Source organism: Ictalurus punctatus, chromosome 8 (genome assembly GCF_001660625.3).
Source record: "Ictalurus punctatus breed USDA103 chromosome 8, Coco_2.0, whole genome shotgun sequence".
In the NCBI taxonomy this organism is placed as follows: Eukaryota; Metazoa; Chordata; class Actinopteri; order Siluriformes; family Ictaluridae; genus Ictalurus; species Ictalurus punctatus.
Window position 1 is genome coordinate 26,421,883 of NC_030423.2, and position 14,130 is coordinate 26,436,012.

General features: G+C 39.9%; 1 protein-coding gene across 2 annotated transcripts in view; it reads right to left on the reverse strand.

Moving 5' to 3' along the window:
- The window catches only part of LOC108269222 (A disintegrin and metalloproteinase with thrombospondin motifs 2), a 137,405-nt gene that overhangs the window by 26,326 nt on the left and 96,949 nt on the right, over positions 1-14,130 (reverse strand). For both annotated transcript variants that reach the window (XM_017474944.3, XM_053682082.1), the window contains 2 exons: positions 12,379-12,578; positions 2,839-2,922 (listed from right to left, as the gene is read on the reverse strand). In XM_017474944.3, the coding sequence (XP_017330433.1) occupies positions 2,839-2,922; positions 12,379-12,578 (284 nt within the window). The remainder of the gene's footprint in view (positions 1-2,838; positions 2,923-12,378; positions 12,579-14,130) is intronic.

Here is a 14,130-nt window from a genome sequence, read left to right on the forward strand (position 1 = left end):
CATGACACTTCTAATAGTGATATTAATGTCATTCAAAGGAATCTGTTCAATTATAGAATTATGTACAATTCTAGCTAGAGTTCTAGCTGCCTAAAGTTATATTTTGAACTTTCCATTTGAAATGGAAACCGTTATGCTAGGAGTGTGAAATTCATGCCTTTATGTCTTTAAATGTGTTTCAGTATAGTGACGTGATTATTTTTCCATATTTCTCATCACTTCTTTTAGGGTTCTTCGGTAGGATGACCCACAGAACTTCTAGGGGTACTTGATGAGACTTAAAAGAACATGGAAAAGTAGCTCAGCTTTTCTACAGAATGCCTCATCAACTGCAAATTAAGGCAAGAATTTGACGGATTACTTCAAAAATTGATGTCAGTATATGAGAAAAAATGGCCATTTCTAATTACTGGAATACATGTCCTTGTTAAAATAAATAAAATAAATCAGGTCAGGTGAAAAGTAAGGAAGCTGAATGTGCAAACCTTATCCAGAACCTGCGGATTAATCTTAAGTTCCTTTGGATGCTGACCGTCATTCTTCAGATCGTGAACGTAAAACTCAGTCAGTGCTCATTCTGACGAACGCAGACGACCACGTGCTGAGGCGAGTGAGTTTTTCGGTATGTGAAAGCCACTAAGATCAGATGGGTGTTGGAAGCCCATCACGGTGGAGATAGCGTTAGGGTAGTGTGTCACTGTATCTCTCAACATCCTCTCATCTCATCTTATCTTACACCAAGCAGGAAGAGAGAGAGAGAGAGATTTTACAGCTCCGTGCTCATGAATGAGGAAGGGCCATCATTGATTGTTTATCTTGCACCTACTTCCCAGAATGCTTTTCTGCGTTCCATTGGGAAATGGCGAGGGATGGGGTTCAGGGGCATCCAGAAGCCAATTGCATAAAAGCAATGTTCTATGTGCTTTTGGTGCAGAGCTGTGAAGGGTGTGCTACTTTGAAAATGCTCCCCCTGGGAACAACATGCATTTAGTTCCTGTTTGTTCAGTCCATTGGAAAAACATGCCCTGGTGCTTAGACAGTGTCCATCTGAGGCAAGCAGGCAGGGTGGGTGTGTGTGTGTTTGAAAAATGTGTAAACAAGTATATAGGAAAGAAAGAAGTAGCACAATACAGTACATACGATACTGGTATTATGGATAGCAATCTTCCAAGGTTCTTAATTTTAGCCAAATATGACAAACTTTTGATCCAACTACCATATTGTTTAATGATTGTTTAGTGTTTAAGACATATCTGTGTGTGGAAATATGTGTGCTAAATCCCTTGATTTTAGCTAGCCATGTGTGACCTGTTAGTGTAACTTGCTAGCTACATTACATAGCTAGGTAGTCAGCTAGCTTTGCTGGTCAGCTTGATATGCAACTATATCAACTAGATGTGTGAGGCTAGCAAATTAGTTTGCTTAGCTAAGGACATATCATGTAGCTTACATTCCATATAGATGTCTTGAAAAAAAAAACAACTTATAGCTAACATGTTAATGTTTCAACAATCATATTTGTGGTTGGAGATTGTTAAAAGCCTTTTCCATTGTTATATTGAGCTAATTTATTATATTGAGCCTTGATAGCTAGCCATGTGTGACCTGTCAGGGTAACTTGCTAGCTACAATACTTAGCTAGGTATTCAGCTAGTTTTGCTAGTCAGCTTGATATGCAACTATATCAACTACATGTGTGAAGCTAGCAAATTAGTTTGTTTAGCTAAGTAAATATCATGTAGCTTACATTCAATATAGATGTCTTGTAAAAATAAATAAATAAATAAATAATTAAAAATATTGTAGCTAACGTTAATGTTTCAACAGTCATATTTGTGGTTGGAGACATTGTATATAACTGGCTAGCTTCATGACTTAGCTAGATAGACAGCTAGCTATGTTAGTCAGATTGATACGCAATACAACTGTATGTATAAAAACTAGTTTTGCAAAGTTGGCAAGCAATTTTAAGTAAACTAAAAATTTTACTAAAGGTTTTAGAAACAATCTTGTAGCATTCATTTTACTGTTTCAAAAGTCATACAGTCATTCTTGTATATGAGACTGTTAAATTTCCCCCATGGTTGAATTGAACCAATTTCAATGTGACCTGTCAGTATGTAACTTGCTTGTTACATTATTCATCTGGATAGTCAGCTAGATATTCAGCACAACTGGATGTACACAGTGTAGAAGTGTTTTGGAAAGCTACCAATCAATTTTAAGTAAGAACATATGTAGCTAACAGTGAAAGTCTTTTAAATATTTTGTAGCTAGCATTTTTATGTTTCAACAGTCATATTTGTGGGTGAAGACTGATAAAAGCCTTATATAATCAAATTTAGTTAATTAAATGTGACCTGCTAGCTAATGTATGTAATCTACTAGCTACATGACTTATCATATATATTATGAAATACTGTACTATACCTAACATTAAATGTAAATGTCTTGTAAAGAATCTTGTAGCTAGCATTTGAAAGTTTCGACAGTAATATTTGTGGGTGGAGATTGTTAATCGTATTTAACTCATTGTAATAGCATAATCTCTAAGCTGGAAAAGCTAGCGAGATAGAAATACAGATAAGCACTACAATAATATCACAAACCATGATAACCAAATATAGGAATGGGTTTTTCGGCTGAAATAATGTCAGTATTAATATTTTGTACATGATCAAAAAAACAGACAAGCAGCTTACAGCATCCAGACTTCCTTTTTTACAATTATATCCATGACACTGGAGAAACCCAGTGGTTCGCTACAGCGGTTAATAGATGTACTAGAGAATATGAATAGAGTATGTGAATAGCATATATAGTGACAAGCTGATTTACCTTTTTGGCATCCACCAAGACAATCCGTACCAGAACCACGTTGATCCGCGCTCCCAGAGAACGGTCATGGTAGATTTCATTCACCTGGAGAGATAAAAACCAGACGTACATTTGATCCAGGGCTTCCATTCAGTGAGGCAAACAAAAAGCAGTTACTTAGATTTATTATTGAGAAAATGCAATTGATTTAGTCTAGCATCTAGCATAATTAAAAGCAAAGGTTTTTTATTATTCAGTTATTCAAATAAGTTTCATAAACACATCAATGATCAATTGCAGTATGTTTTACCACCGATGATATATAAACTAATAGAGTCGCATATCTTTCTGATGAATGGCTTCATGCTTAAGCAGTCGTTTTACCGTTTTTAAAAGTATATATATTTTTTAGGGTTGGTGCATTATAAGAGTTGTTAAAATTAGAATCCTGGACCACACATGTTGTGTTAAAAAATATAACGCAACATTTAGTGTTATGTTGTGTCTACCAACAGTCGCTGACAGATCAACAGACACAACACGTAGACACAATATTTTAGCAAAATTACACCGAAAATGAACGTCTAAATTAAGCGAGATGTACCTTCTCATTATTTTAATTATTATTATTATTTCACAGTAATCTGCACTAGTCATCCAGCCACCACTGCTATAACACTGTCTACACTATGCTAGTTATAGATGAAGACTCAAAACTTGGTACCATGAAATGACGGGAAAATGGCTACACAGAACACACAGGCATTAGCTACTCAAAACAAAAGAAACGTACCATCTGCTTGTTATCACCTTGAAGTTAAACTCTTCAGTAATACCTTCCGATATTGTTTTTAACATTTCCCTCAACTGCATGTCATCACCATCATCTGCTCTTCATTATGGCACTGGCAGCCATTTCAAAAGTTTTTTAAAATATTGGTCCTTGAAAGTTTTATGGATCAAGTTCAGTTGTAGACTTTAGAAATAAAACTTGCCCATTACGTTCTGTGAGCTGACACGATGTCCTTTTAAACGCAAAGCAAAGGATGCGAGGTCAATAAAATGCCAGGTCAATAAAAAATAGGATGCCAGGTCAATAAAAAATACTCCTGAGAATATAACCTTCAAAGATCCACATTGTATTTTACAGTGGGGAATGAGGTAGGGGATTTTCCTTGTATGCAGTCCCCTTTTGTCGCCAACATGCTAATAGTGGTCATGACCAAAAACTTCACAAAATTTTGGTCTCATTTGACCAAAAGACATGATGCCGACTATAATTCAAATGATGCTTGCTTGAGTTTGTGAGATGCTCTCAGGAAGGGCTTCATTCTTGCATCACTTTCTACAAAAACCTTATCAACCTCATGGTGTTTGACAGCTGATTTTGAAGCTTAGCGTACTTAAGATTATTAAGATACTTAGATATGTAAGTATTTTTATCTTGGGGCAGTGGTGGCTAAGGCTCTGGGTTACTGATCAGAAGGCTGGGGGTTCAAACCCCAGCACTGCCATGCTGCCACTGTTGGGCCCTTGAGCAAGGCCCTTAACCCTCTCTGCTCCAGGAGTGCTGTATCATGTCTGACCCCAGCTTCTTAACATGCTGGTGTATGCAAAGAAACGAATTTCACTGTGCTGTAATGTATACGTGATCAATAAAGACTCATTATCATTTCCTTAATTAATGTAGGTCAGCAACGATTCATCATTTTCCCCCAACGCGAACGGATAACATTAGGATTATGTATGTACGCAACTTCACAACAGCCAACAACAGAGTTCCTACGGACCGAGAGCAAATGTTTTTCAAAAATGACAATTTCTTTGCGTTTACTTCAAATCATTTTGAGTACAAACATTTTTAATTGTTTTTAAAATATACCTTTCTACAATTCTTTTTTGTTCCTGTTGTTTTATGAAAGGTGCCAATAGTACTGAAAGGACAATTTACACAATATTATCACAAAATTTAGCCAATGCGACGCTTTAAACAATCTTATTCTTTGGTTTATTTTTCTTCTGTATTCTTGAGCGAGTTCTTTCTCGCATCACTCCGCGCTTGTTGTGCTGCAAGTAGTTCCTTGTGTAACATGTAACATAGCCGATACACACTTCTGAGTCATTGAGGCGATGTTTAACCAGTACTGAAAGACTAGGAATAAGAGAGGACCTATTTAACTGCACATTTCTCTATTGTGACCTCTCACACCAAATCCTCACCCATCTTTACTTATTCAGTTTGCTAAAGAATGGGACTGTGTGAAAAAGGCTCCCTGACTGAGACAGCAACGGAGACAGGCAAATTGGCCCTGAAGTTCAGACATGGTGTCCTCTGCCTCCCTGGAAGCCTGCTAATGAGACACAGCGATATACACACAACCAACAATAATGAGGTTTATTACAGACTAGCCAGACTACCTGTCTGTTCTGCCATCTGTGTGTTTACTTATTTGTCTTTTTTTTGTTTGTTTTCTATATTGTCCTGTCTTCCCCTACTTCTCTGCCGTGTCACCAACACTGACATGTGGACCTTGCCTGGCCATTAATGCACCTGATCACAAACAATATAATGATGGGTCACTCATCTCCTAGCTGTTTCTGGTACACAGTCACATCCAGGGCTTGGAGCCACATTAATGTGAATACCTGAGAAAATAGTGCCAGACTGTCTGGGCTCTTTAGCAAGATGGTGCAAATATAAACATCGCACAGACTTGACACATGGCAACTACGATATGTAAGGAGAAAAAATACTTAATAATGACAACGCAATGTTTGTTAGACTAGTTGTAATGTTTTATCTGTTCAGAATATTCACATAACACTGGGAGGTAATGCATTAAGTAAGGATCACTTGCAGGTACCCAAATGTTGATTTTTTTTTTTGATTTTTTTTTTTTAAATTGTCAGGGATTCATTTTTTATTAATTATAAAAGCATCATATTGTAATTTCCATCCAACATTTAATGCTGTGGAATGTCCATGAAGTTCCTGTTATCACTTATAACATTACTTCACTAGCCTTTTTTTTTTTTTACCAATGATTTTGCAATGATTATAGAAAATCCCAAGGAAAAAATTTGATTCTATACTCATGTGCTCAAAACACAAGGAAATGTAGTTTACAATTAAAAAAAAAAAAAAAAAAAACAACCAAAAAAAAAAAACAGTGGCACAGTTGATGGTTTCATACGTACAGTATGTCAATAAGTTTATTGGTTTATAAGTTTTGTTTATATTAGTATTTAGTATTGTTTATAAGTTTATTAAAAAAATTATTGGGCTATACCAGGCAGAAAGTAAAATACTGATGCACTACAGTGCCACCATCAGGATGATGCAGGTCTCCACAGTTCCACCATCAGGTGTTACTTGAAAATAACAATAAGAAAGAAAAATAATAGAAATCCTAGGAAATCATATTCAGTGCTTGGACCCCTAATAATGGTAATCTCTTCTATATCTAACACTTCAAGTGTTATCAAACACATCGTACATGGTACGAACAAGCAGTTCGTGTTTAAATGTAGTATTTGAATTTGGCCAGTTAAATATAGAGAAGATTTCCAATATTAGGCATCCAAACTCATTTGGTGCTCAGAGCCCTAAGAATAATAATGAAGAAGAAGAAGAAGCCTTTATTGGTCACATATACATTACAGTAAACATATTTTCTTTGCATATCTCAGCTTGTTAGGAATTTGGGGTCAGAGCGCAGGGTCAGCCATGATGCAGCATTCCTGGAGCGGAGAGGGTTAAGAGCTTTGCTCGAGGGCCCAACAGTGTCAGCTTGGAGGTGTTGGACCTTATAATCAGTAACCCTTAACTACTGAACCAATTTCGATTTCCAAATGGAAATCTCCTCTATATCTACCATTTCAAAGTTAGTCAATGACAGTAATTTGTACATATTGACAAGCAGCCAACTATGTTCAAGTTTGTACTCGAGTCTGTCCTGTTTGAACTCTGGCAATTCCTTAAAACAGCGTTTTTGAAGGGAAACTTGATCAGGCCTGTGATCGTGCGTCCCTGGAAGAGCATGGAGGCTTCTCACTGACCCCAACATTGACTTTCTGAATGTTATTGATCAGTAAATGAGAGTGGGTTCCCTCCCAGGTTTACTTATGCATACCCACAGTACACAGCACCCTCGGGAGGGCGTATTATACTGTAAGGACACTTCTGGTGGTATCCCTTTTCAAGCCAAAACCTCAGTGAACCCTGTCAAGCAGCAGACACACGGCGAAACTGATTTGCCTGTTCCAGAAGCTACACCAGAAATCAGTCAAACTAACTTGAAACATATGGCATCCGTGACAATATGCATTCTACGCTGTCTTCTACATTGGGATGTAGCCTCAACTCAGCTCTGCCCCCCCCCCCCCCCTCTCTCACTCTCTCTCTCTCTCTCTCTCTCTCTCTCTCTCTCTCTCTCTCTGTGTATGTTAATGACTGTAAAAGTGCAGTTCTCATTAGTGCTGCCCTGTTTCTTGGCCTTGCACAGGAGCACAGGGTTTCATCAGTTACTCCACAGCCTACAGGTAACTAATGGAGACCTAGAGGTCGGCAAGTCAGAAAATCATTAATATCAAATTAATAATGGAGTAGGGGCCAGTTGGGAAGACAGGGAATAATGGGGGGTGTGGGGAAAGCAGGGGGAAACGAAAACAGGACGAAACCAAAGACGATAGCGAACGAGGGGTTAGATAACTCTGAGGTAGCATGGGTATGGAGAACAAGGAGAAACCATTTAAATATGTCTCCAATACTGGAGACAGCAAAGTAAAGAACTTTCAGAACAAGAGCAAGCAGGAAATGAGTTGCTACATAACCACAGCTTCTATGTAATTCCTTCAGAACCTCTTGACCTCTTACTCATACGCCATTGTCCCATCCGTTTTCTTTATTTCTTTTTTCATTAATACTGTGGAGGAACATGCCACAGCAGCATGTGCACATGGTCCACGTTCTCTCTGCCTTATTACTGAATGTCTGCCATTTTCACCTGACATTTTGGACTATTATTACCTGTCTGACATTTCAGCGCCAGAACAACGTGTCTACAAAGAGCTGATTACATAATGGCCTCTCCGCTCACGCCTTGTTTACTCCAGAGCACTAATACGGAGGAAGCAATTAATATCGCCGACACGCAGTTCACACAATTAGTGCTGAGCGTGAAGGTTTGTGATCCGTTACTCATCCACTACTGATCCACTGACAGGATGTGAGTAATGAATTCACTCCGAGTTGCCCATCACTGCATGGATGAATGTCGATGGCCTTCGAGACCAAGAACCAAGACGCTTGAAGGTCTCCGGGGGGGTGTCCATGGAGATCTTTAGCTATAAGCTACAAAGGTTACTGATGACTTAGATTTGAATCACAGCTGTGTCATGTGATGTCTGGGTTTGTATAGAGGAATACAGATTGTAATATATAAAGAGGGAAAGAAATATTTTATAACGGCTGCACAGTAAACACCAATAAATATTTGAATACGTACTGAATACTGTAAAACGTTCCCGGGATAGGCTTGGATCGGACAGAAGGATTTCGTTTGTATAATAACATCAGACTAAAATCGGTTTCATGCCTCCTTAAGTGTCTTCATTAATCAGATCTTAATCTATTTTGGGTGCACTTAAAACTCCACTTGTATATGGATATCATTGATTCTTCATCATTCTAATAAACCTGTTAAACCCACTTGTGCATTTTTAAAATTTATTTATTTATTTGTTTGCAGATCTTTGGCCCTGAGGGTGTCTGAGATTAGGTCTACACAGGTCACTGTTTTGCTTCTCATGCAATAAAGTTCCCATTCAGCAGTTCACAGTTCGACTCCCACGCTGACATCGACATGTACTCATCCAGGGAGAAAAACTATTCTCAATCGCGTGCACGTAAACGCAGACACACACCACCTGTAACACACTCGACGAGACAAACGTTAAACACGCCGTCCTTTCCGAGGACCTTCCACTGACATAATGATTACTGTGGCGAATTGTTATGCTACACCTACACCTACACCTGACCCTGACCTTAACCTCAATAACCGAAACGTTTCTTTTCAGTTCAAACAAACAAACAAACAAACAAACAAATCATATTTTCAAATAAAAGCACCACATTTTTGTGAGGACCGGGTGATTTTGAGGACATTTCACACTTGTATAATTATGTGGACTTTTTTTTTTACTTTACTTTGTTACTTTTTGGTCCTCACAAAGGTCTAAATATGCAAACACACACACACACACACACACACACACACACACACACACCTCTGAGAGCAAAACACACAATACACACATCAAACAACCCAATTCCCCAACATACATACACACACACACACATACAAACACACACACACACACACGCACACACACATACACGCACACACACATACACGCACACACACATCCCTGAGAGCACAACACACAATACACACATCAAACACATTAAACAACCTAAACCCCAACATACATACACACACACACACACACACACACACATCACTGAGAGCACAACACACAATACACACATCAAACAACCTAGACACCAACACACACACACACACACACACACACACACACACACACACACACACACACGAGTGTATATCATCAGTTCTTGAGTCTATAAGAAAAATTCATAATGGTACATGCTCAATGTCAGACACACACACACACACACACACACACACACACACACACACACACACACATACACACACAAACAAACACACACACATCCCTGAGAGCACAACACACAATACACACATCAAACACATTAAACAACCTAAACCCCAACATACACACACACACACACACACACACACACACATCACTGAGAGCACAACACAAAATACACACATCAAACAACCTAGACACCAACACACACACACACACACACACGAGTGTATATCATCAGTTCTTGAGTCTATAAGAAAAATTCATAATGGTACATGCTCAATGTCACACACACACACACACACACACACACACACACACACACACACACACACACATCCCTGAGAGCACAACACACAATACACACATCAAACACATTAAACAACCTAAACCCTAACACACACACACACACACACACACACTGGGGGTAAGGATTTGCAACACCCTGCTCCAACCTCTCATCACATTCCCGTTTGTTTCCCACTTTTTAAGAACCGAGTGAGGAAGACCTGCTCTCCAAAGGAAATAAAAAGCAAACTCAACGTTCAAAAACAAAGCGGGAGAGCGGGAGTGATGCGTGGGAGAGCGCCTGCAACAATATTTTTATATTTCTGCTAATGCTTTTCAGTCATTTATTTGGAATACAGAATCTGAACTTTCCCTTCTTGGGGATAAAAAAAAACGATGGGGAGAGACGAGAGGCGACAGCAGCTTCACAAACACCAGATGAGAAATGTTTCTTAGGAATCAACAAACTCCAACGTTAAGCGTAACTAAAAATGGATAAAAAGTACAATGTGCGATTCTTTAATAAATGAAAAATAAGGCCAATTGCTGTGGTATGAGAGAAATAAACTGTGCACAGCGACTGGAAAGAGGGAACCGGAACTCATGCATTTGGGTCACATGGCCCGTCATTGATTATGTTCCTATAACAACATTCCATCGAGGCTTTTTATCTCCTGTATATGATTTAGAGCAGTACTATTCCATTTCTGGCATGCAATACAGTATATATGCAGTCTATATATGCATTTGTGTGTGTGTGTGTGTGTGTGTGTGTGTGATACTAGGTCTTCCAAGTTTTTGAATACAGGTCAGTCATGGTCACTTCCTGGTATGGCAAGTTATTCGTGGTGTATCTGAAAGCATCGTTTCAAAACACACATGCAGGTGGGGGGAGGCGGGGGCAGGCGGGGGGAGGCGGGGGCAGGCGGGGGGAGGCGGGGGGAGTCAGCGGCGGGTGGGTGTAAGTATGTTTTACATTTATTTGAACTTTTCCAGGAATCAGAAGCAGAACAGGTCAAAACACAAGGTTATTACAGGAGAAGAAGCCATCTAAACACTGCTGCCATCTCTCCCTGCGTTTCATTAGACCACACACACACACACACACACACACACACACTGCAGACACTCTTTCTCTCTCTCTCTCTCTCTCTCTCTCTCTCTTCACCTCTCTGGCCACGCCGTTTAATTTGAGGAGATTAAAGGATGGATTGGGAGGAGCAGATGAGCGAGCTTTTCTCTCTGAGCCATATTTCCTCTGGCTTACTGTCACCTCAGGCCACATGGTGCAAAGCCTCTGACCTACAACAGCCAGACGCTTACATCATCCGGCAGGGGAAAGCTGCGAAAATCCGGCAAAAACAGCAAAAGTGAGGTGTCAAACATGAAAATGAATGGTTCGCTAAGGAATGAAATCGACGATGCTAATTTAAACACTGCAGAATCATAAATATCGCTAAACATATGGACATCATGTACACTGAATTATGAGATCATTCTCTAAATAATAAACTCTAAATAATAAAGGTATATGGGTCAGAGTTGCATGGTGTCTTTTTTTTTTTTTAAGATGTCTGTATAAACAAAATCTGATTTTTAGGCCAATTTATTCATATTAACTAAATACAAACCATAATATAAAATATATAACACCAGGGATATTACACATCACTGTAGTATCAGTTTACTACACCCTTCAAACGGGGATGTTAATAGGTGACCTACGGCGGTGTACAATTTTGATAAACTGTGTAGTTTGCTCAGTTGTAGTTTGTGACAGTGACAGGAAACGAAGCGATATTCGATCTTCCGCCGTCGATCCGTTACGGTACCTCGGTGACAAGAAGCCGCAGTTTTGTCTTACGGACCTCCAAAGAGAGAAAAAAGACGAGTGAGGGATCGACTGTTTCCGACTGTAAGCATTAAAAGCGACTATAAATAGGTAAACGGAATGATATGCCGTTTTTTTTTTAAGCCGTTGGAAAACCGCTGTGGTATATGAGGAATAAAACACGTCAGGACGTCACACCACTGCATTTCCCTGATTATAGCTAATACACAATCGTGTTCACAAACCAAAAGGCAGATATGGTTATCTCAGCCAAACACGTAAGCATATATCGAAAGAGACAGACTCGGCTACAAAGCGTAACATGGAATTCTCCTAAAACTAAACGCACGCTAGGAATAAAGAAACAGAGAAACACAGGTGAGCAACACTGTGAGCAAATACAGGCACGCTGACACAAGACTCCACAAATTGCAATGGCACCACAGGGACTATTGTTGCATGGGTATTGATGAAACGACACACGACTGCAGGTGATGTTGGATGAACAGAGGCAGGGACGAGGAGGAACAGGAAACGCTTATCCTCCTAGAATGGTAAATGGTCTGCACTTATATAGCACTTTTTTAACCTGAGCGGTTCCAAAGCGCTTTACACTGTGTCTCATTCACCCGTTCACACACACTCACGCACCAATGGTAGCAGAGCTGCTATGCAAGGCGCTAACTTGCCATCTGGAGCTCAGAACAAATCCGACTCTGAAAGAGAATAATGAAAGCACTCACGATGTTCATGAGCGTAAGCAGGTACTTCTCGACGTGTTGCGATCCATGGAACTGCACCACCGAATCGTCAACCCCAAGCAGCACCTCAATGTTGTATGCTCGCTCGGGAGACTGACGGCGAGTTCTCCGGCTCTGGTTCGCACTCCGCTCTACTCCTTCATACAGAGTCTCCAGATCCAGTAGACCTCCAAGATCAGCACCTGGAACAGACATAAGCATGAGAACAAAACATGTCTGGAGAACATAACATGAGGACTGGCTGGTATAAACAGGTTAAGCGCATTTCGTTTCATTTTTGGAATCCATGTCAGATCATCTTCCGTTAACAAACGTCTTGCGCAGGATTGTTCTGGACTTTTGTGTAATTAAGCATAGCAGCACTATTAACGACTGTAAGAAAAAATACACTGAATGGGATGAAGAAGAGGCTGGGACTGATTTCCTTTTAGCCCAGACTGTAGATCCATTTGTGTCCCCTAGATTTGATCTCCAATTGGCATGACGTATCCAGAACACGTCATGAGTAGTGATTAAGAAGGCGCATGTGTCACGTGAAATGTGCAACAGGTGTTACGGACGTGAACGTATTTACTCTGTCAGCCTTTTCACTAAATACGCATCGTCCAATCAAAATTCTAATCCCACAAAAAAGGATCCATCCAGCCAAGGATCCATCCATGCATTTTCCATACCATGTATCCTACACAGGGTTGCCAGGAGCCTGGAGCCTATCCCAGGGAACTCAGGGTACAAGGTAGGGGACACTCTGGACAGGGTGCCAAGCCATCGCAGGGCACAATCGCACACACACTACGAACAAGTTGGAAATGCCAGTCAACCTACAACGGGCATGGGGTTTGAACCACAACCCCGGAGGTACGAAGCAAACATGCCAACAACTAAGCCACCATGCTCTCCAGAACCGCAAATTTTGTGCGTGTGTGTGTGTGTTTTTAAGGGTTATACTTCTGTTTAGAACGGCTAAAATTTGGAGGAAATGTGCCATAAACCCAGTAGAGAATTTACAGACTTGAAAAACGTATATATATATATATATATATATATATGTGTGTGTGTCACACAGATACAGCTGCCTATCTGCTTTAAATGTGTGCTTGTGTGTGCATAATAGTTTGCCCCACGTCATTATTATGCCATCGATGACACGTGATATAATGCATTACTCAACACTAATAGTTTCATTGTCGAGCTATTGGTGGATATTATTGGATCAAGTGCTATTAAAACGATTAGATGGAACATTTAAGAGGTCACGACCGAAAAATCCGTTAATAATACACAAAGATCATGAGGTGAGCTTACAAAAACAACAAATTCGGAATATACTTTAAACAGGAGTGTTTCCAAGAAAATGGGACATTGCAACGTAGACGTAGAGTGAAGCTTGTTTCAAACAGCTCGGTGCTCTTCACACAGCCACGGAAAAGAGAACATAACAAGAAGAATGCAGCATCTCCATCCTCATCTCCATCACCCCGTCAGCTGGGGGCATCATCTACCATCTGATTATATAACGTTTCCCTGGCAACCCGCTCATGGGTAAAACAATGCTCAGGCACAGGCTAATATTGGCTCAGCACTCACTTCCTTATTGGAAGATAATCCTGGAAGTCAGACTGAAATTCATCATCTTAACACTCCATGTCTGCTGCACGTTATTAAAGCATGGCAGAGCGAGACGAAAACACGAGGATGCCAAAAGATCCAAACCAAGACAGACATGGAGGTGTT